Genomic DNA, 23,667 nt, shown 5'->3' with positions numbered 1-23,667 from the left:
ACCCCTTTAAGCACCTTTTAAAAATTTTCCTGATCCGCGTTATAACTGTCAGTGCCGAAAGCCAAATTAAAAGCGTGTTAAGAACCCGAGATATTTCGGGGTAACTGAAATAAAGCAGATCAAGTTTGACGAGATATCTCGGGATTGCCACTGTGAGGGCTGTAAGGGCAAAGAAACCCGCGGAACATTTACAGATGCCTTAGAAGATCTGGAACTGTACCGGAGGTCAGTAAAATGATCTCTAAATGTGCCGCGGGTCACTTGAGTTATCTAGGAATGTGTTGTGGGTGACACTTAAGTGACCTGTAAATGTACCGCATTGTTCATTTCTATAAAATTAGATTTGAGGTGGCGGGCCACTAAAAAACATATATAAAATATTAGTAATTCATAACCATTCCGTGAATCGACCAGATTTTCAGGCATTGACCATGACAGATACATGTATATTCTGGATAGCTGGATAAGAGTGAACTCCAGCTTTTCCGAGATAAAAAAAAAGATAGATTTAAATTGTTTTAAAATAACAAAAAAAAGTAAAAAAAAACGTGTATTTTCGAGAGCTGGAACACTATAAGACAAGCCAATCGAATTTTGATCATAAATTCTCCAAATGGAATCGCACATACGTTTTCAGAGGGGAATTTAACACCGGACGCGAGCCCGGGGCCTCCGACTTCTGAAGGACTCAAACCCCAATTGAAAAACCCAAACGTTACGCTTTTTCTAATTTAAGGGGGACCCAATGTTTTCTCTTGCGCCCCGGGGCCTCAACTGACTAAAATCCCTTCAGGTCATAAATTCAATTTATCCAAGTCCCTAAATTTGAATTCAAGCTCTTCTAACTTATGAATCTCGAAATTTTCGGGGTAAAAGAACAGAAAATTGCATTAATAAGAATAATAATTTCAGCCTTGACTCTAAAACTGTGTCTTGTGTAACATCATTTCACAAATCTGTATGTAATTTATGACTACCCCATAACTGCTAGATATGTCTTGTCGACGTCTTTTCTGAGACCTCTTTGGGAAAAAGTCTCACGCTCGTTGAATACGATTTACGTCCTTCGAATTTCAATATAAATCTGTACGATATTCACGGTTTTGGCGTCTGTCACAACTTTGCTCTTCCATTAAACGTATTCCTCTGCCCTCAAGGTCGAACATGAACTCGCTTCAACTTAAGCAGAAAACGATGATGTTACGACATGAGCGAGAGAGAGAGAGAGAGAAAGCTGCTTGCTGTGTTCTCAATGCCAAGGTCAAGGTCGTCCTGATGAGATATAAAGCTACCTGTTTCGTGACTACCGTGTGGAGGATATTTGTTTTCCAGTATTCGTGGGTCACTGATTCGTTAACGTCAAGTTCATGTCGCATGTAATCGAGTGCTTCCACAAACACGGCAAGGATTTGTGGTTTCTCGTATGCAATCTCGTTCCCTTTTTTATTTTAAGCACATACGTTATCAACAGTTGCATATTATATGAGTTTCCATCACTTATATTTCTACTCAAGATTAATTTCTGGTACATGGTGGACATATTTAATTTCATTTTCCGCTTGTTTTTATTGGTCACTTGAATAATGTGGCCTCCAATAACTGATTCAAGTTCAAATTGCGGGGATTCGGAATTGAGATAAATCGTGATTAGTATTGAAATGAATGCAACTAAATACGGGGGCGTGCATAACTGAAGTTCACCAATTCAGAACTGTCTACAGCTGTAGCTACTGTATACTGTATTCTCCCGCATTAGCCGGCATGCCGTAAAACTCGAGGAACACCAGCTTTTTGAATGTTAGGGGTCTGGTTCATTTCCAGCATGCTGGGAAAAACGAGCTTTTAGAAGGGTCACAGTGTGCATTAAGCCAATTCAATGGATTTTTTAGATATAGAGGTATTCAAAAAATTCTCTTAATTCCCTTCATTAACCTTTTAAGCGGCAATTAGAAATCACTAAACCAACCTCCCCCCCCCCCCCCTTCAAAATGCCATATATTCTTTAATGAATTAGGCTTTCTTCCGATTTTCAGCAGGTACAAACCAAAGAGTAAAGGAAAAATTTCCATTGAGAAAGAAATCAACTTTACAACATCTGGGCTTGTCAATGCAAAGAGAGGCTTTCATGGAGGCGAGATATCTCGTCATTACAACTTGAAGGGTTAAAATGTTCCTAAAGTTTCTTAGCTTTTTGATGGGTAGGCTGTAGACAGTTGAGAACAGAGGGACTTTAATTATCTACACCCTGAACATGCCTTTTTTTGGGGCATGAACAAAATAAAGGAATTTCCAAAGACCATTATAATTCAAGAAATCTAAAGCTTAATAACATATATTTGCTACCTGTCTCAAGTCTCAAAATCTTTGTCTTTCTCTACAAGCCATTGTCGGTCTCTTCGTTTGAGTGTTGTCTGTCTTACAAGTTTTTATTGAAGATATTGTTTAAAAATTCTCTAGAAATCTGACTTGAAAAAAAATTCTGACTTGTTGAATCGAAATAATGTATAATGTTGTGTAATTATAAATATGTTTTATTCAACTTGAACAATATGTCAATTATCATGAAATAATTTCATAAATGAAGTCACTAAAATTTTTGGATGGAATCCTTTTTTCCCACAATACTCACCATAATAAGCAAGACCGTCGTAATGCATATGCTCACCCGAACACGGCCTCACGATAGCTAGATTGAGTACTATAGTATAATTTTTTCAAGTATGTAAATTGGTAATCTGGTACTTCAGATAGGTATGCGGTATCAGAAACTTTGCCTGAGGGGCCCACGATGTTATTAGAACCACCATTAAAAAAAAATTTACAATTGCATCACACCAAAAAAGTATTCCCAAAAATTTAGAAACCTTGATTATGGAATTTAGATGTATTTTTATTTCATCTAAAATTATCCTAATCATAATCAGATAGAGCCCGGAATTCAGGAAAAATGTCATAAATGTTTTTTTTGGCTATTTTTAAATTTTTTTTAAATTTTTTCTGCCAAAATATCTATTTCGATATAACTTTATGTTTATTCATAAATTTTAGAGCACCCAAATTTGGCCATATATACAGTCAAACCTCGTTAGTGCGTCACCCGGTTAACACGTCACTCCGCTTAACGGATCACTTTTTTGGAAGTCCCAATTGTTCTCAGGCAGGAATTGACACAGCTATGGCTTACTCCGTTTAACGAGTCACTCCGCTTACTAAGTCATTTTTGCTCTCCCAAGAGTGACTCATTAACGAGGTTTGACTGTATATTCAATTTCTATCGGTTTTTTATCCTGAAAAATTAATTTCTCAATAGTTTATAGAATAATTTATTATTTTGTTAGATTGTCCCCGCTTATAAAGGAAACGGTTGCAATGACATATTGATTAATACGACGTTTCTTCTGTTTCCATGATCCAGAACCACTGAAAAAACAAACGTTAGCCAAACTGTTCGGTCCGTTCGGTACATAAATTTTTCATATTATACTGCACATTTCCAATCTTTAACGCTGATATTTTTAGAATTCCGAGTTCTACTTGGATGATTTTCCAATCTCACCGCTCATCTTTCGGGTCATTCTATACACTGTATCCCGCTTATAACGTTCCCACTGTACGTTTTCCCGCTTGGTATGACTTATTTTCGTGGTCCCAACTTCCACTAAAAACGGATCGACTTTTTATTTTATTTTTTTTTTTTTTTGTCCTGAGATTATCTTCCGGCTAGTGATTATGAACTAATTCCGAATTGTAAATTTCTTGCACAATTTTCACCGGCGTGGACTTTTTCTATTTTTTACTATTTTTCAACATTTTTCCAAGTATTTTCTATATACAACCATGGCAAAAATCACAATACCAGTCCAGGATGGCTAAGAAATGTCTCAGGTGTATGCTCTGTTTGCGAATTTCAGTCGGGCAGGCCACAAAGTCATATTTAGGATATAATCTGTCATTGAAACAGTAGATTCAGTGAGTGAGGCCAATATTTAGCTGGTTTTTGGGCCCTTAAATATCGTAGCTTTTGGTTACTTTCCCCCCTTTTTCCACTAATTATATAATGCCGTTAATTATAATAGATATTAAAAAAGGCAATTTTTTTATGTCTACTTTAGGCATTTTTAATGCCTTCTTGTCTGTCTATTTTGACCATTTTTGTCGCACCACGGTCATTTTCTGCACACGAGGGCTAATTAGACCGGGGCCTACAATTTATTGCCGATTCCGAACGGCAGGCTTGTTTTTTATACTCGTCGAGGGGTTGGTGCGCTAACCCCTCGATGGGGGACTGACTCCCTGGGGTAGCAATTTTTTCTACATTGGGCATGCCAATGCTAAAATAAGAAGCCATCAAGAAAGCGATGTATCTCACAAATGCCGCTTGAAGGGTTAATTTTGTGTGCGAATATTTTAAAATTTTTACTGCGTATGCATGGTGTGTATGATTTTTGTTTTTCTTCGATTGCAGTTTATTGAAGGATAAACGATGTATGAGCATGCCGAGCGTGGCTTCTTCACAAACGGCGTCTTCCTCAACACTGTCGCCAGTGTCTTCACAAGCTCCTCTGTCCCGGATGTTGCGCCTGCAGGACAGGCGTTTCCATCAAAAGTTCGCAAAAGTTCATCCTGATGAGCAGCTACTCAACTGTAAGTGAAAATCATTTTATCTCAGTGAACGAACAAAATCCACACACAATAGCTATTTCGATAAATTTTCCAAGACGTGAACGTCTAAAGAATTTTAACCAATTTATCGTCCCAAAATTACCAAAAAATAAAATTTAAAAATTTCAGATTTCTCGCAATAATCCAAATTCCCACCGCCCATTTAATACTTCAATCTTCCCAAAAGTTAAACTTTAATAATCCATATAATTCATAATTTATTAAACTAATGATTTACGTTTGTTATTTATTTTCTTTTAAGCGTAATTTGGGAAAATAATTCAAATCTACAAACGACCGGTGATAATTATTGTTATTAAGAAACGTGGGATGTAGAAACTAATTGCTTTTAATTTGTTAATGTTGCTTAGTGTCCTTGAATGAGCGTGTCATTGGAGTTGAATTTTTTTGTGAAATATATGCTTGCAAGTATTTTGATTATGAACTTTTTCTACTTGATATTCAAGTTATAAAGAATAAGAGAAACTGAATTAATTTTTCATTTTAATTAGGTGTTAATTAATTTTTTTTATTATTCCATAGATTTCTCTTGCGCACTGCTTCAAGACCGTCTTCTTTTCCAGGGCAACTTGTATATCACAGACAACTACTTCGCTTTCTACGCCAATATATTTGGCCACAAGAAAGAGGTATGATAAATCCAACAGCCACATGGCTGCTTAAAAAAATCTCCCGTCCAATTTTAATTGTGTAAGATACACATGAGGTCATGTCGTTCAAAATAACCTGTATTGGTGACACCAAAGGTGGGGCTGACAGGAATGATTCTAATCATATTTTTGTTATATATGTTACTGCCGAAGCCCGAAGTCGGCCATTTCGTGAGCTAGCCAGTCCATTTGACCCGGGCAATGTCCGAAATTCGGGATTTCACCCGGCCTTGGCCGACCCCTATAATATTGATTCCTATATAGATCCCTATGATTGGGGATCATTCCCACGTCGGTGTATTTTTGTGATAATTATGGTCATTTATAATTACCCATAGTTAACCATAATTATTATGGTTAGCTATGGCAACCCTAACGATCAAAGGAATCTGAATATCGATATCTTAGTGATCCATATATAGGGATAGACATAAAGGGGCCAGCCAAACCCCGGTGAAAGCCCGAATTTCGGACATTGGGCAGATCAACTGGGCCAGCCAGTTCACGAAGTGGCCAACTTCGGGCTTTGGCAGTAACACACACACACAATAAATTCAGTATGGCCCACCAAATATCTCAGCCTAGGGGCCTGCTCCAGTATTTGGGAGCCATGAGTGGGGAGATGCCATGAAAAATTGTTAAGAGATTCTGTATAGATGTATCTTCAGAGGAGATCCCATCTGGGAACAAAAAAATATTAGAAAATAATGGTTTTTGTCCCGCGTAAAATTCGGTACACGTGATGACCGTTCAAGGCTACATGCTACAAGTATACAATTTATCTTATCTTTTACCAGAACACAAACGAACTCATTAGGTAATTATTTTGAATATACACAACAAATACGGATAAGTGCAGAGGTAATCTACTGTTTGTTGATTCATAAATGTGTGTAAATGTTCCTCTCCCACTCAATATTCCATGAATATATATGCATTTTTTCATGGATAAATAATGGCAATGATCCATGAGCCAAATTCGCGACATACCATCAATAACAGAGCTCGCCAACTCCTACCTATCGCTCGTGGTAATCCGCCGTAATTATTTTTACCTGACTAGTTCCAGCTTCTGACAACTGGTAATTATCATAACGCGCGTAGAGTATCTACTTACTCGTATCTCTACATGACACTTTCACTCTTTTTTCCCCACCGACGATTGATTAATTGAATAAACTGCTCCAGATCTTTTGACACATTTCACCCTTTTGGCAAAAGAAACGTCCTTTTTCAGGGTTCTTTACCCACCATTTTTCTCTTCTAAACACTAGGGTTATCAAGAAGGATGTTATTCAAAAACAGCTTTCTTTTACGTCTTGTGTTTTCATCTGTGATCTAGAAAAAAAAAATCTAGATGTACACAAAAGCATTCTGGTACAGACCTAGATAATTTCGAATCGGTTTCAGCGTTTTGCAATGTCATACCACGTGCCCAAAATTCACCGGCATGGCAATTCACCGAGGAACAATTCATTGAAAAGTGACATAGTCGGTGAGAGTGGATGAGCAGGTAAGTGAGTGATTGATAAAGTGAGTCTGGGAGTTAGAGAGTGAGCAGGTGAGCTAATGATCGAGTGAGTAAATCACTCATACCGTCATTCCCTCAATTGCTCACTCACTCAGTAACTCACCCACTCACTCATTCATACCAGTCACTCAATCTGTTAATCGGTGGTCACTCAATCCCTTGTTCACTCAATTGCTTACTCACTTGGTAACTCACACGATTACTTTCATTCGGTGACTGATTCGGTTACTTACTCGAACATTCAAATTTCTACTCATTCACTCGGTCACTCATATGGTTACTCACTCAATTCACTCTGTCACTCGCCCACGCACTTGGGAACACATACGGTCACTTACTCGCTCAATCACTCACTCGGTCACTCAATCACTCACTGACTAGGTCATTCATATGTCACTCACTGACTTAATCGCTACCGCATTCACCAACTCATTCACTCACTATCTCAATCACACATTCACTCACTAGCTTAATCACACATTCACTCACTAGCTCAATCAACACATTCACTCACTAGCTTAATCACACATTCACTCACTAGCTCAATCAACACATTCACTCACTAGCTCAATCACACATTCACTCACTCACTGATGACGAACTGTTGTCAGAGTGAATTTTCCCAGTGGTAATTTTTCCGTCGGTGAATTATCCTTGCGATGAATTTTTTCACCGGTGAATTTCCGACAATTTGTCGAAAGAGTCCTTCGTCGTTTACTCGACTTCACACTTTCTCTCTTTTTTTCCACCGACGATTGAATAATTAAATAAACTGCTCTAGATCTTTTAACACGTTTTATCCTTTTGGCAAAGAAAACGTCTTTTTCGGGGTTCTTTACCCACAGTTAACACGTTTCTCTCTCTCTCTCTCTTTCTAAACACTAGTGTTATCAAGAAGGATCTTATTTAAAAAAAAAGCTTTTTACGTCGTCGTGTGTTTTTATCTGTGATCTAGAAAAAACACACAAAAACATTCTAGTTCAGGCCCAGATTATTTCGAATCAGTTCTAGCATTTTGCAATGTCACGCGATTTGTCGAAAGAGTCACTCACTCGTCTTTCACGTAGAGAAAACGGAATTTACGCGACACTTTCGAAATGTCTACAGGAAAGTTTGAAAAAGAGAAGTGAAGGTCGAAATAGAAAAGACGTGAAAAAAAGCTTGACGTAAATATATTAAAACATTTTCTCTTTTAGTCTTTTAATTAAGATGACCTGATGGGTTTTGACCTTGTTGGATTGCGAATATTTCCGCTATCTCATTATTTATCGCTCCCGTCAGATATATATTCGCAATTTATCGTCCTTGAGGAGATGGGAAAATATATAGAGAATATAATAAATCGATCTCGGCGATTATTTAATACGTCACTCGCCGCTGCTCTTCAAAGGAAAGAAGAAAAAAAAACGACTAAGAAAAGATAGAAAATAATCTTATTAAGAGATTAGAACACCGAGAGAGATGAGAGATAACACTGTTACTTAATGAAACGCTGGCGCGTGATTGAGATTTTTCAATTTCGCTCTCGTTTCAGATTTCTGTGGGGAAAATGCGAAAAGAGTGGGCTGTATATTCGCCCCTTGAGAGTCTGGGGGATGGACCTGGGCTGGCGGTAGAAGCGAGCGTGGATCCGGGGGTGGGGGGGGGGTAGGATGATTGCCCATCTTAAGACCCAAATAATAAATAGGTAATTTATGTAAATCGAGTAAAATGGGCAAATCCGTTGTCTTTAATTGGGGTACCTACCAGCAAATTCAAAATAGAAAAATCACTTTTATGTGTGTGAATTGAATTTTTATTTTCAAACGGCTGCAGTAACCTCGGTGAGAAGATACAAAAAAATAGGCTGCCGTTCAAAATCAGCAATAAAGTGTAGATCCTGGTCTAATTAGCCTTCACGTGCAGAAAATGACCGTGGTGCGACAAAAATGATCAATGTTTAACCTTTTGCGGTCGAATGTCGAGGCCAGGATCGCAGCAAGAAACAATAGTACTTCATTGCTATAATGGCCCCCTCACGATAATAGAAAGGCCTCTGGATTCCGGCTTCTTAGCAGAACTCATAAGCTGTACAAAATCACAAGGGACAAACATTCTTGGTATATTGGGCTGAGAAAAAGCCGTCTATCTCTTCTGTCTCACCTGGGGGGGGGGGGGTGGCATTTTCTGAAGTTAAGAGGGGCTACTAATGTCTCTACTTCAGCGCCTCACGCCCCAGTGCGTGAAATAAGGAAGGCGGGTTCGAGATGGTAGCGGGGTGTAAATGGAAGCATGCTTGTCCGGAATGCAAGAGGGCTTTGGTTCGTGTTCCGGTGGAGACCTGATGACTTTTCTTCCCGAGTTCACCTCGGCGTAAAATCCAGAAAAAAAAAAATATGTTTCCTTGAAACATTCTAGTGTTGGCAACCTTCTAAATATGCTTCACAAAATGCCGGTAGCAAAGAAACCGTCAGAAGCTGGAACTGAGTTTAGTAATTACTCTTAAGAAAAGCCAGTAATGATGGAAAATATCCAAGATACCGTGAAAAATAGACTTGTTATTCTTCTTGCAGTGGTTATTGTACTTTCGCGTGATAGTATAATGACTGTGCGATTTTTATATTTTAGTAGTAGTAGAGAATGAATAGGAAAAACTCTGAAGTTTCTCGTAGACTCATAATGGCCCTCCGAAACGCGTTGTTGTTGTTATAATAATGAATGATTGGTCGTGTTGGGTTATTTTTTTGGCTCGAACGTTCATTGGCCGGTGGCTCATTATCGATTCACAAAATCTTTACGGATTCATAACTGTCAGTGCATTTTCGTTTGCAGATACTGATTCCTTTATCAGACGTAGTGAAAGTGACTAAAGAGAAAACTGCCAGGATCATCCCCAATGCCGTCGGTGTTTACACGGAAAAAGAAAAGGTTTGTATAAAGACAATCCTCTACATATTTATAATATAGGTTATCACTGTCCTAATCTCGAGTATTTTTAGTGCAATAATTTTCAGACTAGTGCTTTTTTTATACCATGGTTATTTCCTTGTTTGTAATTTTGAATACAAATTGACCAGACTGAAATGTAGGTATCTTTTACCTACATTTCAGTCTAGTCAATTTAGATTTAAACTACCGCAAGAACAATCTCAAGAATAGGACAATTTCAGGAAGGGGGGGGGGCATGGCCAACCAAACAATTACAGATGGGCTGAGTCACGGCTGACTCAACACACTGGACTGAGTCAGCCGTGGATGTGTTTAGAGATACAGCCGCAAGTGTTTCACGCTTATTTTGTTTATGCACTACATATGTGTTAAAGTCGAATGTCTTGAGGCTGTAGTAATCAATGTTTCTATTATTTACCTCAATTATAGATAATATGAATTTCATGTTGGTTTTTTTTTTTATCGATTACAGTAACATACAATAAGACCCCGATTAACAGAGTTTAGTATCCGAGATACTTTTCATTAATTGATTTTAAAATTAGGTATGCAGTAAAACGACGTACCTTAAGACGTGCAAACTAGTTTGCAACGAGCCCTACGTGTGGTGAAGGTATCTAGACTTGCTATATAAAGGTATATTCTAGTGGCTCTACCTAGACCATAGTTTCCCAATCTTTTCGTTTCACGCCCCCTTCTTCAGAAATTTTTTTCTCTCGTCGCCCCCAACTCAAGCGAACCCATAGGATCTCACGTTTTACCAGTAGTTTCTATTGCCCCCCCCCCCCATCTTGACCATTCCATCGCCACCGGGGGCAATATTACCCATTTTGGGAAACACTGACCTAGACCAATGTTCTCAAAATGGGCGATGTCGTCACCTGGGTGCGGGGCAATGGAACGGATAGAAGAGGAAGTTGGAGCTACAACACAAGATCAAATGGGTTGGGAGCTCCGGGAAGGTTGGGGGGGGGAGGGGCAGGAATTGGTGTATTATGAGAAGGAGGTCAATGAGAAAAATGCGCACTTTGAACAGTTGTTTCCAAGGAGTCAATCCATTAGGAGTTTCTTGCGGAACCCTTGATGGTTATACGGCTGTTCAGCGGAATCCTTGATGATAATGAGGCTGTTCTACGAAACTCAACAAATCTTTGAATATCTATCAAAAAAAAAGAGTGGTCCCTACTGTCGTCTCAACAGCATCATAGCCCCAGGGCAAAATGAAAGGGAGCATAGGTACCACTTCTTAATCGGGACGTACGCAGAATCGACCTTTGGAACGGGGTACAAAAAGCTTGGGGAGGGGTAAAAAATTGTCTTCTCGAGAAATTTTGAGCCACCACCAAGCATTAAAGCATTAAAATTGATGGGAATTTGTTAAAAAATACCAAATACAAAAGTATTTTCATTCGATATTTAATTGTTTTCCTTTTTCTTTATTTTTTATTGGCTTGGAGGGGGATTCGTAATAGGGGCACCCCTAACCCCCCCCCCCCCCCAGTAGGTTTAGACACGGTCTCTGCTCTTAATATACATATTTATTGCCATAAATCATTGTGCCAGATCTTTCGTGAATCCCCCTATTCAACTGAGCTTCCCGCATGGCCTTTACAGCTGGCAAGGCTGCAGCTCGGGAGGGCTCCCGGGCCGCTTTTTTTTGAAAAAGCAGAAAAAGTGAAATATGGTAGGGGAAAATGTGTGAATATTTGCAAAATTTAACGAAATTCCCCATAGATCCCGGACCGGTACATTGTCCGGGGCCCCTTATGTCCATTGGTTGCGTAAATGATGAGATCTGGTACAATGGTTTTCGAGAGTGAATATGCAAATACGTTAGTCTTCCAGCTAAATGAATTCCAGTACAGGGGGTCCGGAGATCGACCGTATTTATAAAATTTTTGTTCACTATGAATTCACTCAAAAATCGATTCAGTAAGAAGAAAGGGTCTCACTTCTTGTTACTGAATTGATTTTTTTTCAGTTTTTTTCTTTTTCTCAGCCACCTCGTTGGGCATTTCGTCTGTTGCGGTGTTGCATTTGTATTTCTTAGTGATGGCAAAGGCTTTGCATAAGTCTGAAGAGGCCATGGGCGAAATAGGCCGGTAAATTTTGTCGTGCAAGATCTATACCAATTTTTATCAGTCGGTTTTTTGTCCGGGGAGGATGAAGGGGTTGCAGATATGGCTCAGAAGTGTTGAAAATTAAACAGTTTCGAGAAGATAAATATCAAATCGATCCCGGAGCGGATCCAGGACGATGTGACAGGAGAGACAAAATTTGTTCGTTTAATCGTTCCATATTTTAAGAGACAGACATGGCTCTTAAGAGGGGTGGTCGTTTTTACCCCCCCCCCCCCGGATCCACGCCCAAGCGAAGGTAGACATCTTCAGCTACGAATGAAGCCGAGGCAGATATCTTCAGCTTCGAATGAAGCCGAGGCAGAAATATTCAGCTGCAATTGGAGTGAATGCAGATGTATCTAGGGTGATGTGTCGGAAAATTACTTATTGTGTAAGTGAATTGGATTGTCTCGTCGTATTTTACGGGACAGAAATTTCTCTTATACAGCTGTATTTACTTTTTTTCATTTCTCTTATATTATTCGACTCTTGGAAGGGTTATCGCCTCCTCTGTATCCGCACTTGAATCGATTTCTGGATCCAACGCAGAGATTCTCGAACTTTTTCCACCAGCGGCACCCCCTTTCCCTATTCAATGCTCATCTCCGAGCTTCACCGGCTCCCTCCCAAACAAAGAATCTCTTCTTTTGTCAGGGTAACCACTCCACGGCGCCCGCCCCTAAAAAAATTTGAAGACGCACCAGGGTTCCGCGGTGCACAGTTTGAGAACCCCTGAAATAACGAATGAGAACCGGCATGTTCTACCTCCCGTTATTCGATGTCTGCAGACCCAGACATTAGACAGAGTAAATAATAATGCTGCTGCCGCCACATAATCCTGTTGCCGTTCGTGAATAGAATCACGAATTTCTCATTCCCCCTGAAGGTGAGAAACAGCAAACAAACAAACAATAATAAAAGAAAAATGAAAATCTCGAGAGATTCCTCTCCGTCTTGTGTAAGGACCCGCTGTGGAAAAGCATCAGTTCTTCTTGGGTTCAAGGACCGTCCTCGATCGTTTTGGTTCAGCAACCTTGTAGCTTTCTTAGTGTGGTGTCGTCTTCAACCATCTCTCTCACTTGCCAGTACAGTTTAATTTCAGAACGAAAAGGATGGGGCTGTATAATGCCCTTCCCCCCGTTTCTTTCTTTTCATCCTTAATATCTCAGCTATGAACCATTTTGAGTTGTTTCTGTTTTATTGCAGAAAAAAAAGTGTTTTCTTCTTACAACACCCTCCATTTTTTTTTTATACCTTTGGCTGAAAGCCCAAAACTGAGATTTTTTTTCCTTGAAGAGACCCGGATTCAATACAGATATCTTCCTAGCTTTTTATGTATAATCAGCGGAATGGATTCGCGGTAATAAACCGTTCGTTGGCTTTTTCTTTTGATGCAGTAAATATTTTTACTGGCTCCTTATCAAGTCCGGAATAAGATATTTCCTCAACGCAAAATTGCAATGCCTGGAAATTTTGATATAGGCATTCATGGCCCTCACGTGAGAGGGAGGCTGACGACATTGTCGTCCCAACAGAAGGACCTCCCCCCCCCCCCCCCCCCCCCACTCCGGAAAAGTGATATTCTCAAGCTCCCTTACGTAGCTTGAAGTACCTGCTACCAATTCACATATAGTGATGATCACTGAGAGATAAAACATACAAAATGACGTATCACGAATCCAACACTCTTCGTATTTTCCCCCAATATAAATTCCTAAAAACGAATTTCGGCCGGGAAAATTACCTCGATGAAAACTGGGAAATACGGGCAAAACGGGATTTCACCCAACTTGGACTTGGTTTGGACCAACACCACCTACAGAACAAGGCTTCCGCACGAAGCTTGTGACGTCACTTAAGAAGGCCATTTCAGCTATTGCCATTGGATATAAGAGGCCGACGCATGCGATATCTTTACCTTTTTTTTTTGCAGTATATCCAATGGCAATAGGAAAAATGGCCTTCTTCAGTGACGTCACAAGCTTCCTGCCTTGTTCTGTAGGTGGTGTTGTTTGGACTCGATCTTTGTGAATGGTAGAGTAATGGCAATAAATCAGGAAAAGACTTGCTACTTCTGTAATGAAAGAGTACCAGAGACTTGGCAGCATGTGATCCTGAGATGCAAAGTTTACAGTTATTATAGAGTAAAATACTTGAAGCCCCTACAATGAACCAATCCTTCATATTTTATAAAAAAATGCTGATAGTCTTATATACAAAATATTCTGGTTCCTTTCTGACATCTCAAGGTTTCGGGAAACGTTTGCATTATACGTTATGGCAACTTTAGAGTTCTATTATTGTATTTATCTTTGTAAACAGTGTTGTGCACCTTTAGATTTAGTAATTGCACCCCCTTTCTGTGGTATCGCAAATCGACATGTAAATTTAGTCGTATAACAGGCATATAATGGCCTTACCTTTACGTCATACCTGTCTTCAAGTTCATTATCATTTTATATTTATTTGTGTTATTAATTGTACCTTATTGTTGTCACATTTGCAATTGTTTTTATGACCAAAGCAATAAATTTGAATTCACATATATATTAGAACTTCGATTATCCAGGCTAATAATGGGGAAGGTGAACACGGATAATCGAAAAACACGGTTAAATCACCGGGAATGAAAAAAAAAAAAGAGATTTAAAATAACATATTTGGAAAAAAAGAGGTATTTACGAATTCTCTACCTGTTAAAAATGATTATCCACTGCATACAGGGTGTCCTGTAAGTCCTAGTGTGGCTTTTATCTCATCGACCGTCCGTCGTAGAGGTAAAGTTTTGATTTAAAGGATGCTCAAAAGGCGTTAAAAAATTACCTTGTACCAGTTTCGAGAGTGAAATATAATGCGTCACAAATTAAAAAAATCTAAATATTTATACGGTCCTCTTCTCCTATAACTTTCAGTTAGAAAGTTGTTGCCCTGTATCTCCCGACGCCAACAAAAAAAAAATCCATGTTTTTAAATGCAATGACATGTCGCTAATAATAATATTCGCTAAGATATTTGAATTTAAAAATCAGAGAGAAAAGTAATGAAAGGCCAGCAAAAACTAACGGACAACACGCCTTTCCCTCATTCCTGCTGTTCTTTCATAACTTTTCCCCCGATTTTTGAATTCGAATATCGCAGCGAACATTGCAGTCAAAAACATGGGATTTTTTTTTTATTGGCTTCAGGAAAGACAGGGCATCAACTTTCTAATTGGAAGTAAGAAGACAAGGGGAACCGTATAAAATTTTCGATTTTTTTATTTATTTTGTGACACGCTGTATTTTCACTTTCAAAACTCGTAGAGCGTAAGTTTTGAACACCTTTCGAGCATTTTTTAGCTGAAATCATACCTCTACGACGGACGGTTGATGAGATAAAGGCCGCATTGGCACTTACAGGACACCCTATATATTCATATTATCCGTGTGGAAACTTCTAATAGAAAAATTTCACTTACTGAAGGAAAATAAATTTTAAAACTATTTTTACTCTGGGTAAACGTGAGAAAACGTAGAATTACGAAAGCAATTTTCCCGTTCGTGACATCAAGTTGAAAAATCTTAGCATGATAATAACCCGAAATTAAAATAACACGTGTTTCACGTTCCCCGATTTAAAAAAAATCTTAATAACATTAATTACTTTCTGATTTTTGGTTCATAAAACATTCATAAATTCAAGTAAATTTTAAAGTAGAAAAACGACGTTCTCTGCGATATGCTTTTTTAAAGTCATTTTTTTTAATAATTTTCCAATCAAATTTATAAGGCTTTTTTCAAGTCAATTTTTCAGTACTAGTAACTCATTGAAAAACATGAAATATGTATATGTAACAACCTTTTTTTCCCCGACGTTCTAAATTTGACGCATTCTAATGAATTTTTATCAATACAGGGTGATTATAATTAAAGTTCCTGCACTCATGAGTAGTTTTTCTCAAAAACTGCTTATCCGAATACAGCCAAATGTTTATATCTTAATAAGAGAGATTTATGAAATAAAAATAATAGTTCAATTTTCAACCACCAGGTGAAAAAGAGAAGTACATTATAGCATTTTTCCATGGTCCATATAGCATATGCACTAAAATTGAATAGAATACATCTACCAGAACGGGCGCTACATAGAACCGAATAGTTTCAGTATGCAGACCAATGTAGCACCCGTCACTGACACTACTCCGACCTACGAAGCGCCCATATTGGAGGACCCATTGCATGGAAACTTGGTATGTACGCTATATGGTCCAAGAGGAAAAATAAAAAATTGACAATCACGACGGTGGTCGAAAAAAATTGAACGTTTTTTATCTTCATAAATCTCTCTTCCATAATCTCATTAAGATATCCTAAAAATTCGGCTGTATTCGGATAAGCCGTTTTCGAGAAAAACTATTCGGAGAGTACAAGGGAACTTCAATTATAATCATCCTGTATATTAAAATAATCATTATATAATGATCGTAATATCAGCATGATGATGATTACGTAGTGATTTAAAACTAAGTAGTTCCTTTTATTCTTTGCAGTACGTATTTGGTTCGCTGCTTTCAAGGGACACTGCCTACAGGGCTATCCAGCAAACGTGGATACGGTCTACGGATGCGGTGAGTAGTAGAGCTACTGGAAATACCCTCTACAGGCGCCTTATTGGTGATATAATGACGTCATATGTGCGCTGCGGGCTACTGTTTTGATCCTCCTCCCATAATAATCAATTGCATCCACTGGCGCCAACTCCTCTCTATTTTTTATTATTATCATTTCCACGTGCCGTTACAATATTATTTTGCTGGAGCTGTGCCTAGAACCCGACTGATCACGCATTTTCAAAATCGCATTATCTGCGCGTCTTGCTAGCGTCTATCATCAGAGCGTGTCGTTTTTTTCATTGATGACTGCTGCTGTAACATCAACACAAATGTCTATAAAAATTACATACAGGGTGTCCGGCCTACGGCCAAGATTACACTATAAAAGTTTTGTAAAAGCTCTGATAAAATTTGAAAAATTCCACCAATAGGATCACCGGTTGCATTTTATAAAAGATCTTTTATTAAACTTTTATAGCGTAATCTCGGCCTAAGATCACTGACGTATGTAGGAAAAGGCTTTAGCTGAAATTATAGTTTTGGTTTTTGCAGAAAAAAAACGATTAGCCCACCCCTGAGAGGAGGAAAAAAACCACCCTCGAGAAAATCCTGCTTACGTTATTGTCCACGGGTTCCCAACTGGTGTTCCACATTGTCAAAATCAAAAGCTATAAAAGTTCCCATCAATGCAGCAATGAAACAGGGCCGTCATTTCAACTTTTTCCGGGGGGGGCAAAGCACATATATTCAACGCATGTATATATTTGTGTATATATATATATATATATATATATATATACCATTTTTAGTGCATTTTCGAAAGCCGGGGGGGGGGCACCCCCCCTAAATGACGGGTCTGCAATGAAAATATACATTTCAGAAATATTCATCTTTTTTTTAAGCTCGGTAACCACATTAAGAGTTTCCCATAAACTAACACAATAGAACACTCTGCCTCAGACAATATTATTGGTTACAAAACCTTTTCAAACCTTTGTTGAGCAAAAAATTTGGTTATTAAATTATTTTTCGATTGGTTTGTGTTCAGAGCCGCCCTTAGGGGTGTGCGACAGATGCGGTAGCACTGGGCTCTGCATTTACGGTAGTAATAGTTTATTTCATAAATTCTGAATTTTCATCAATTGGGAAGTATTTCTTTCATAAATTCTGAACCAATTCTGGAATTATTTCTTTAATCTGAATTTGTATGGGTGCTGGAATTATACACCAATTATTTTTTTTTATTTTCAATTTTATGGATTCTGAATTTTTATTAGTTTTCAGACAATTTCTTTCACTAGGTCCTAATTCTAATTGGTTTTGAAATTATTTTTCCATTAATTAAAAATTGTCTTCAGTTCAAAATTTTCATAAATATTTTCTGTTAATTTTTATCTTTAATCGTGTCTATATTTTTCTATATGGATGTTTTCAGCATTCCTGTATATTTTGTAAAATATGTTTTTGGATGCCGATTTTCCCTTCCCCACCGAATATTTAAAATCGGGGGGGGGGGGCAAGAATTATTAAAACGCCGATGAGACAAAATGCCGTTCAAAAAGAATTTTTTCAATTAATTGGTCGATATCAATACTAAGACCATTTGAGTGAGTTTCACGTGGGTCTTGAAAAAAAGATCCATCAAAACCGTTAAAAATTAAGGTATACATATCGCACACTGGCAAGAATAGTGTCACAACTCAAAAATTCCTGAATGTGACTTCATTCTATATGCAAGACAATTTTTTTCTCTACTAGTCAGTAATATTGACATTACTGTAGGTACAAAACTGGCCGCTAAACAGCAAAAGTTTCGTTGTGGTAACGTTATTTCGCAATTTGAGATTTTTTTGAGTTACGATGCTATTCTTGTTGGTGTGCGATATGTGTACCCCTGGAGCAAAGATGTTAAAAGAAAGGTATATTTAAGCATAAGAATATAATTTTAGCAAAGTAGAAATTTAATTTATCACTGGTATATACTTTGCTTAATTTACTTCATTCAAATTAATGTTTTTAAATTTAAAAAATTGCTTTCGTTTTAATACAGGGTCTTGGGCTTCATGAAGACAGCGAGAATGAAATTTCACAATCTATAGTTCTCGTAAGTATTATTATGCTCTATGAATAGTTTTTAAGTTTACATTGAACACATAGCACTTATTCTTCAAAACGATCAGATATTAAACAGGATTTATTTTATTTAATGTAAAAAAAAGAAAGATAAAAATGACTTCTATCATAGGTCACAGCTTATAAAAATTAAATTTTTCCAAATCATTGAATTTTATCTTTTCAATGCAGATGGCTCCTGGTGAAGAAGACTCGTCTGTAAGTAGTGGCGTTTCTGGACAGCTCACGTCAGACGAAGCGTCACCAAGCATCACCTCAGATGCATCACCACTAAGCAGCACTAAATCACCTGAGATGACAACATCCACTGCACACAGTACTATAATGGAGCCACAGAAGCAGAAGCCTGCTAGCAGGACACTGAGATATAGTTGCACGTTGAAGGGTAAAAATATTTTTTCAAATTTCAAATTCATTATGTGAAACTTTGTGAAACAGTTCTCTTTCCTCTTTCAACATTTGAACAGTAATTCTGAAGTTAAATATTTTCAGCTTCAAACAAATATAAGGTCTCAATCCATATTTATCAATAATAAAACACTGAATCTTTAAGAATTTTTAACTGAATTTTGCTTTAGAGATTTCAAAAATTGTTGTTTCCATCTAGAATATTTACACATTGATTACGTCTATCTCATCATAAATTGATTATGCAGTTATATGATTGTAATTAATTGTAATTCATTAGATATGATATAATGAAAAATATAATGTATGCAACTGATGATATTGTTTTTCTTATTAACAGAGTACCTTATGAAAGTAGAAGAGCTTGTCATATCCTTATCTGAGTAAGTATTTATGACCCACACATTATTAAAATCTAGCCAAATTAATGATATTACGATATAAATTGGTTATTAGTGCAAGCAAATGAAATCAATACAATAATTTTAAAAAATGAAATTTCTTTTCTAGGTTGCCTCGAATGACATTATTGTATGTGATATCAGTCGCCTTGTGAGTATATGAGAACATATTGTAACTGTTGAATATTGTAGTTTACCAGACTATATCATAAATGGTTTTTTTTTTTTCACTTCTGAATCAGAAGATTTTTTTGCACATTTGATCAAAATTGTTTTAATTGTTTTTTGGATTTCTATAATTTATATGCAGTATGATATTAAATTTGAAAAAAAATGAACTTGTACATTTAAAAGATGGTTTAATATGCAAAAGAGAAGAGATAAAATTCTCTTACATTATTAACTACTACATACTAACACTGTTGACAGATAAATTCATGAATTCTTTCCCCCAGCCCTTCCTTGTCACTGTGTGGTTAATCTTGAGTGTCATACTCAAATATCTGCCCCTCTAGTCAACTGAGGGGAAACATTTCCACTTTTTTCTGAAATGCACTTTTTAATGGTTTATGAATCTTTGAGATAAGCTCTGTCAGATTATGTAACCGCAATTATTCAAACGGGAATGTTTTTGGCAGAAATAATTTGGTAGAAATTATAATGTAAAGTTAGTCATTTCTATCAGAAGAAAACATATCCCCCTTTTCACACTTTTCATCTCTTGATAACGGACATCCATCGGACCGCAAATTTCGTTCACTAACGAGGAGTGTTAGCAAATGTATAGTAAGATACATTGAGTCCCATCGATGTAATTCAAAATTGTCTGTCAGTAAAGCTGTCTGTGAATGTGAGTGCCCGTTATGGGAGGGTCTACTGTAGAATGATCCTGTTTCTTATGTTGATGACGAGAGTAGTATGGGCACCTTCCTTGGCTAAATGAAAGCGTCTAGAATCAACATGTGATGTAGAAATTTCCAATTTTTCTGACTTGAACCGGCTCTGGTTTTAATAAAAAAGGTTATATTTCCAGTAATTTTCTTACAAAACAGAATATTTTTCCCAAAATTTCAATACAGATAACTCTCTTGAATGTTGATCAAGAAACATAATATTATATAAATATTCTTATACCATTCCTACATGCTACCTGTTGGGCTATTTTCTATTTTTCCAAAGCAAAGGAATACATTTTTTTCTTCCATTGTAAATTTAGCAAAAGTGGAAATGTTCCCTTTTGAAAATAACTACCTTAACTGTGATGTATAACAAATGTATTTATCTTTTTAGTAGCTCAATCATCCATCAGTGGTCAACACGATATTGTTAAAAAAATTTAATTTTTATTGTATATATATATTTTAAAACTATACCCAAAGATTAAATTTAAAAAAATTATATACAAATTATACACAAAGAAGTAATGATTCCTCAATAAATGCGTTTTAAACTAATTTTTCCTGTACTAAAAAAATAATTTTTTTGCACAGTTAAACGGTTAAACCCCCCCCCCCCCAAATTTTTGTTCCTAAAATAATTCAAGAACAATATCATGATTACTTCTGAGTTTGTGAGATGTATGCAACAAATTATGCCTAGTTTTCTTGTGATTTCTGCTATTTTGCTATTTGATGTACCATAATTTCTTGTGTATACTCCATAGAAGCAAATTTTACTTTGAGGAAAAAATAACATTTTATAGTCAACAGTGATGTATAATCTGCATGCAAAAATTTCATTTATCAATAAAAAATCTCAAGGAATAGGGGGAGAGGGGTGTTTGTTACATGTATGCTGGAGGTGAAGGGTACCATATCATAAAAGGGAAATTTGGGAAATTTTACAATAGAGTAGTTTTAAGATTTTTTTGTGTACCTTTCTGTACCACGTGCTTGTGTTATGAATCAGCGGCTCTCAACCAGTGCTCTGTGTGCACTCCCGAGGGGCTCCAAGGAATAAAAAAAAAATAATTATAAATATTTTTAAATAATAAAAGTAAATTAGTAACTTGTATGTTTTAATAAAAAATAGACCCACAGATCTCCACCAAAGAAAGTATATACCCGAAAGTGCTCCGTTGGTCAAAAAAGGTTGAGAACTGTTATTATAAAATGAATATCTCTATTATTTATTGAAATATAACCTAGTGCTGTTTCATGTAACGAAAGTACAACAAATTAATAGGCTTATTCCACCATTGACAAAAAATAAACATAGTGCCCTTTGCCTCCAGTATACAGATATATTATTTGGTGATGGGACTGTTGCATAGAAAAATGAAGAAATCAATAATATATTGAAGATGGGAGTAATAAATTATACTCAGAAAATTTGAGGGTTATGGAAGAAAATAATAACTTTTTTGATAATACAATGAAACTTACATAAAACGATACTGAAGGGATAGGAGAAACATATATTCATAAGATTTGTCTTTATAAATAAAACACATTGACACAATGGAAAGTGTCACAATTTGAAAAACAGAGGACGTTTAGGTGGGAAAAGAGTCAAAGGCAGGCAAAATGGTTTTTCCGCATTTAGAGCTGTTTTTTTCCAACTTCCCTCCGTTTTTTGAATTTGATTATCTCAGAATTTGAATATTGCACTTAGAAACATGAAATTTTTTAGTTGGCATTAGAAGAGACAGGGCAACAATTTTCTAGTTGGGTTTTGGGCACATGGGGACTGTATAAAAAAAGTATTTTTTTATTTTAATAATTATACAACCCTTGAAACACGAATGACATATTACAGTACTAACGTTATTTGGAAACTTTTTTCCAATTGCAAGTATACCTCTAAGATCTATGGTTTACTAGTAAAATACTATGCACCCTGTATACTGATAAAACTGATTAAATGCAACATAAAAATATTTTTTCTGATGCTAATAGCTTTTCGTTTTTCTTTTACTTTTCAGAATTGTCTTACTGCTATTTTCTGCTTGTGTCCTGTTTTATAGAATAAATTTGGTGCATCATAGGCTACCAACACAGAACCAGTGCTATTTAGACTCTATAACAAAGTATGACTTTAATTACTTTTATATACTAACCAAAGTGAAGGATATTTTTTTCTATTGATTTTAAGGTGTTAATCACATAAAATATTGGATTTAGATTTAAAAAAAATACTCTTATATATTCATTTTTTTTCTTTAATTTTGTTTTCTCTAAGACTGTTTGGTTTTTGTTAGCATTTTTTTTATTATTATTGCAATTGAATTTTCTTCCGATTCAATTTTTCCAGGTACAACCAAGCTGAAGCTGTGATAGAAAGAGATTTAGAATTAGAAATTATGTTGAGAAACGTTCAAGAAAGAGTCAGGCACATTTCTTTAGTGAGTTCATTTACTTCAGTTGAGTTCTATTTATTTTATTGTAAGAAGAGATCGAGAGCATATTCATAATACACTCAAATGTAATACAGTCGGCTCTTGCTAACCTGGCACACATCATACCAGAATTGCCCTGGATTATAAAAATCGCCAAATTACTGAATTCTATTGAAAAATTCCATTTAAATAACAAACTTCTGCACACAGACATATATAGTGGAATTTTTTCCTCTTCTATGCTCGAAGAAAACCTGTCTAAAAAAAATTGGGTTACTGTATGGGTCGGATTATTGATAGTCTACTGTACTACCATCCATTTTGATGAATTTTTATGCAGCCCAGCCAAAACTTGTTGAGACAATGTTGAAATGACACTAAAAATATTTTATATTTAAAAAATTTTGTATGGATCAACATAACAGTGATTTTGATTTATATCCTCAATGTGAGAATATTTAAATTGTATTAAACAAGGTTCGACTGTAAAAAGAATTATGTTACATGGGATAGAGCGGTTTGAATCTATTGTAACCCCTATATGATAGATTGGTTTACTGAAAATTTCTAATGCTATACCAAGAATTTGAACCTAAGTCAGAATGTCTCAACCTTCCCGAATCCAAGGACTACTAAAATTTCTTAAACAGTTTTATGCGTCACTTATTTAGTGTTTATTATTCAAAGTTAAGTAAATATCAATAATAATATAAGTCACATAAAATTGAATAATTTCCAAAATTAAATGTTCACATCTGTTATCTTCATGGACCACAGGTTGAGAAACAATTTAATTCATTAAGATAGAAAAATTCATAAATTATTTTTTGAATAATTTTATTTAAAACTTCTTGACACTAAAAAAGATCATTATATTTTGTTCCA

The 23,667-nt window shown here is 36.4% G+C and overlaps 1 protein-coding gene across 4 annotated transcripts in view; it reads left to right on the top strand.

Annotated features, from left to right (window-relative positions):
- The window catches only part of LOC149078785 (uncharacterized), a 114,134-nt gene that overhangs the window by 87,673 nt on the left and 2,794 nt on the right, over positions 1 to 23,667 (top strand). For all 4 annotated transcript variants that reach the window (XM_089240896.1, XM_089240893.1, XM_089240894.1 and 1 more), the window contains exons 2-11: positions 4,466 to 4,644; positions 5,206 to 5,312; positions 9,676 to 9,771; positions 16,441 to 16,518; positions 18,554 to 18,607; positions 18,808 to 19,021; positions 19,385 to 19,427; positions 19,555 to 19,596; positions 22,369 to 22,473; positions 22,698 to 22,788. In XM_089240896.1, the coding sequence (XP_089097022.1) occupies positions 4,488 to 4,644; positions 5,206 to 5,312; positions 9,676 to 9,771; positions 16,441 to 16,518; positions 18,554 to 18,607; positions 18,808 to 19,021; positions 19,385 to 19,427; positions 19,555 to 19,596; positions 22,369 to 22,473; positions 22,698 to 22,788 (987 nt within the window). In that variant the 5' untranslated portion in view covers positions 4,466 to 4,487. The remainder of the gene's footprint in view (positions 1 to 4,465; positions 4,645 to 5,205; positions 5,313 to 9,675; positions 9,772 to 16,440; positions 16,519 to 18,553; positions 18,608 to 18,807; positions 19,022 to 19,384; positions 19,428 to 19,554; positions 19,597 to 22,368; positions 22,474 to 22,697; positions 22,789 to 23,667) is intronic.

Source organism: Pholcus phalangioides, unplaced genomic scaffold (assembly GCF_987345545.1).
Source record: "Pholcus phalangioides strain wild (caught in Gottingen) unplaced genomic scaffold, Ppha-v1.0 ptg000013l_1, whole genome shotgun sequence".
In the NCBI taxonomy this organism is placed as follows: Eukaryota; Metazoa; Arthropoda; class Arachnida; order Araneae; family Pholcidae; genus Pholcus; species Pholcus phalangioides.
Note: the sequence above shows the minus strand (reverse complement) of the source record. Positions and strands in the feature narration are given on the sequence as shown.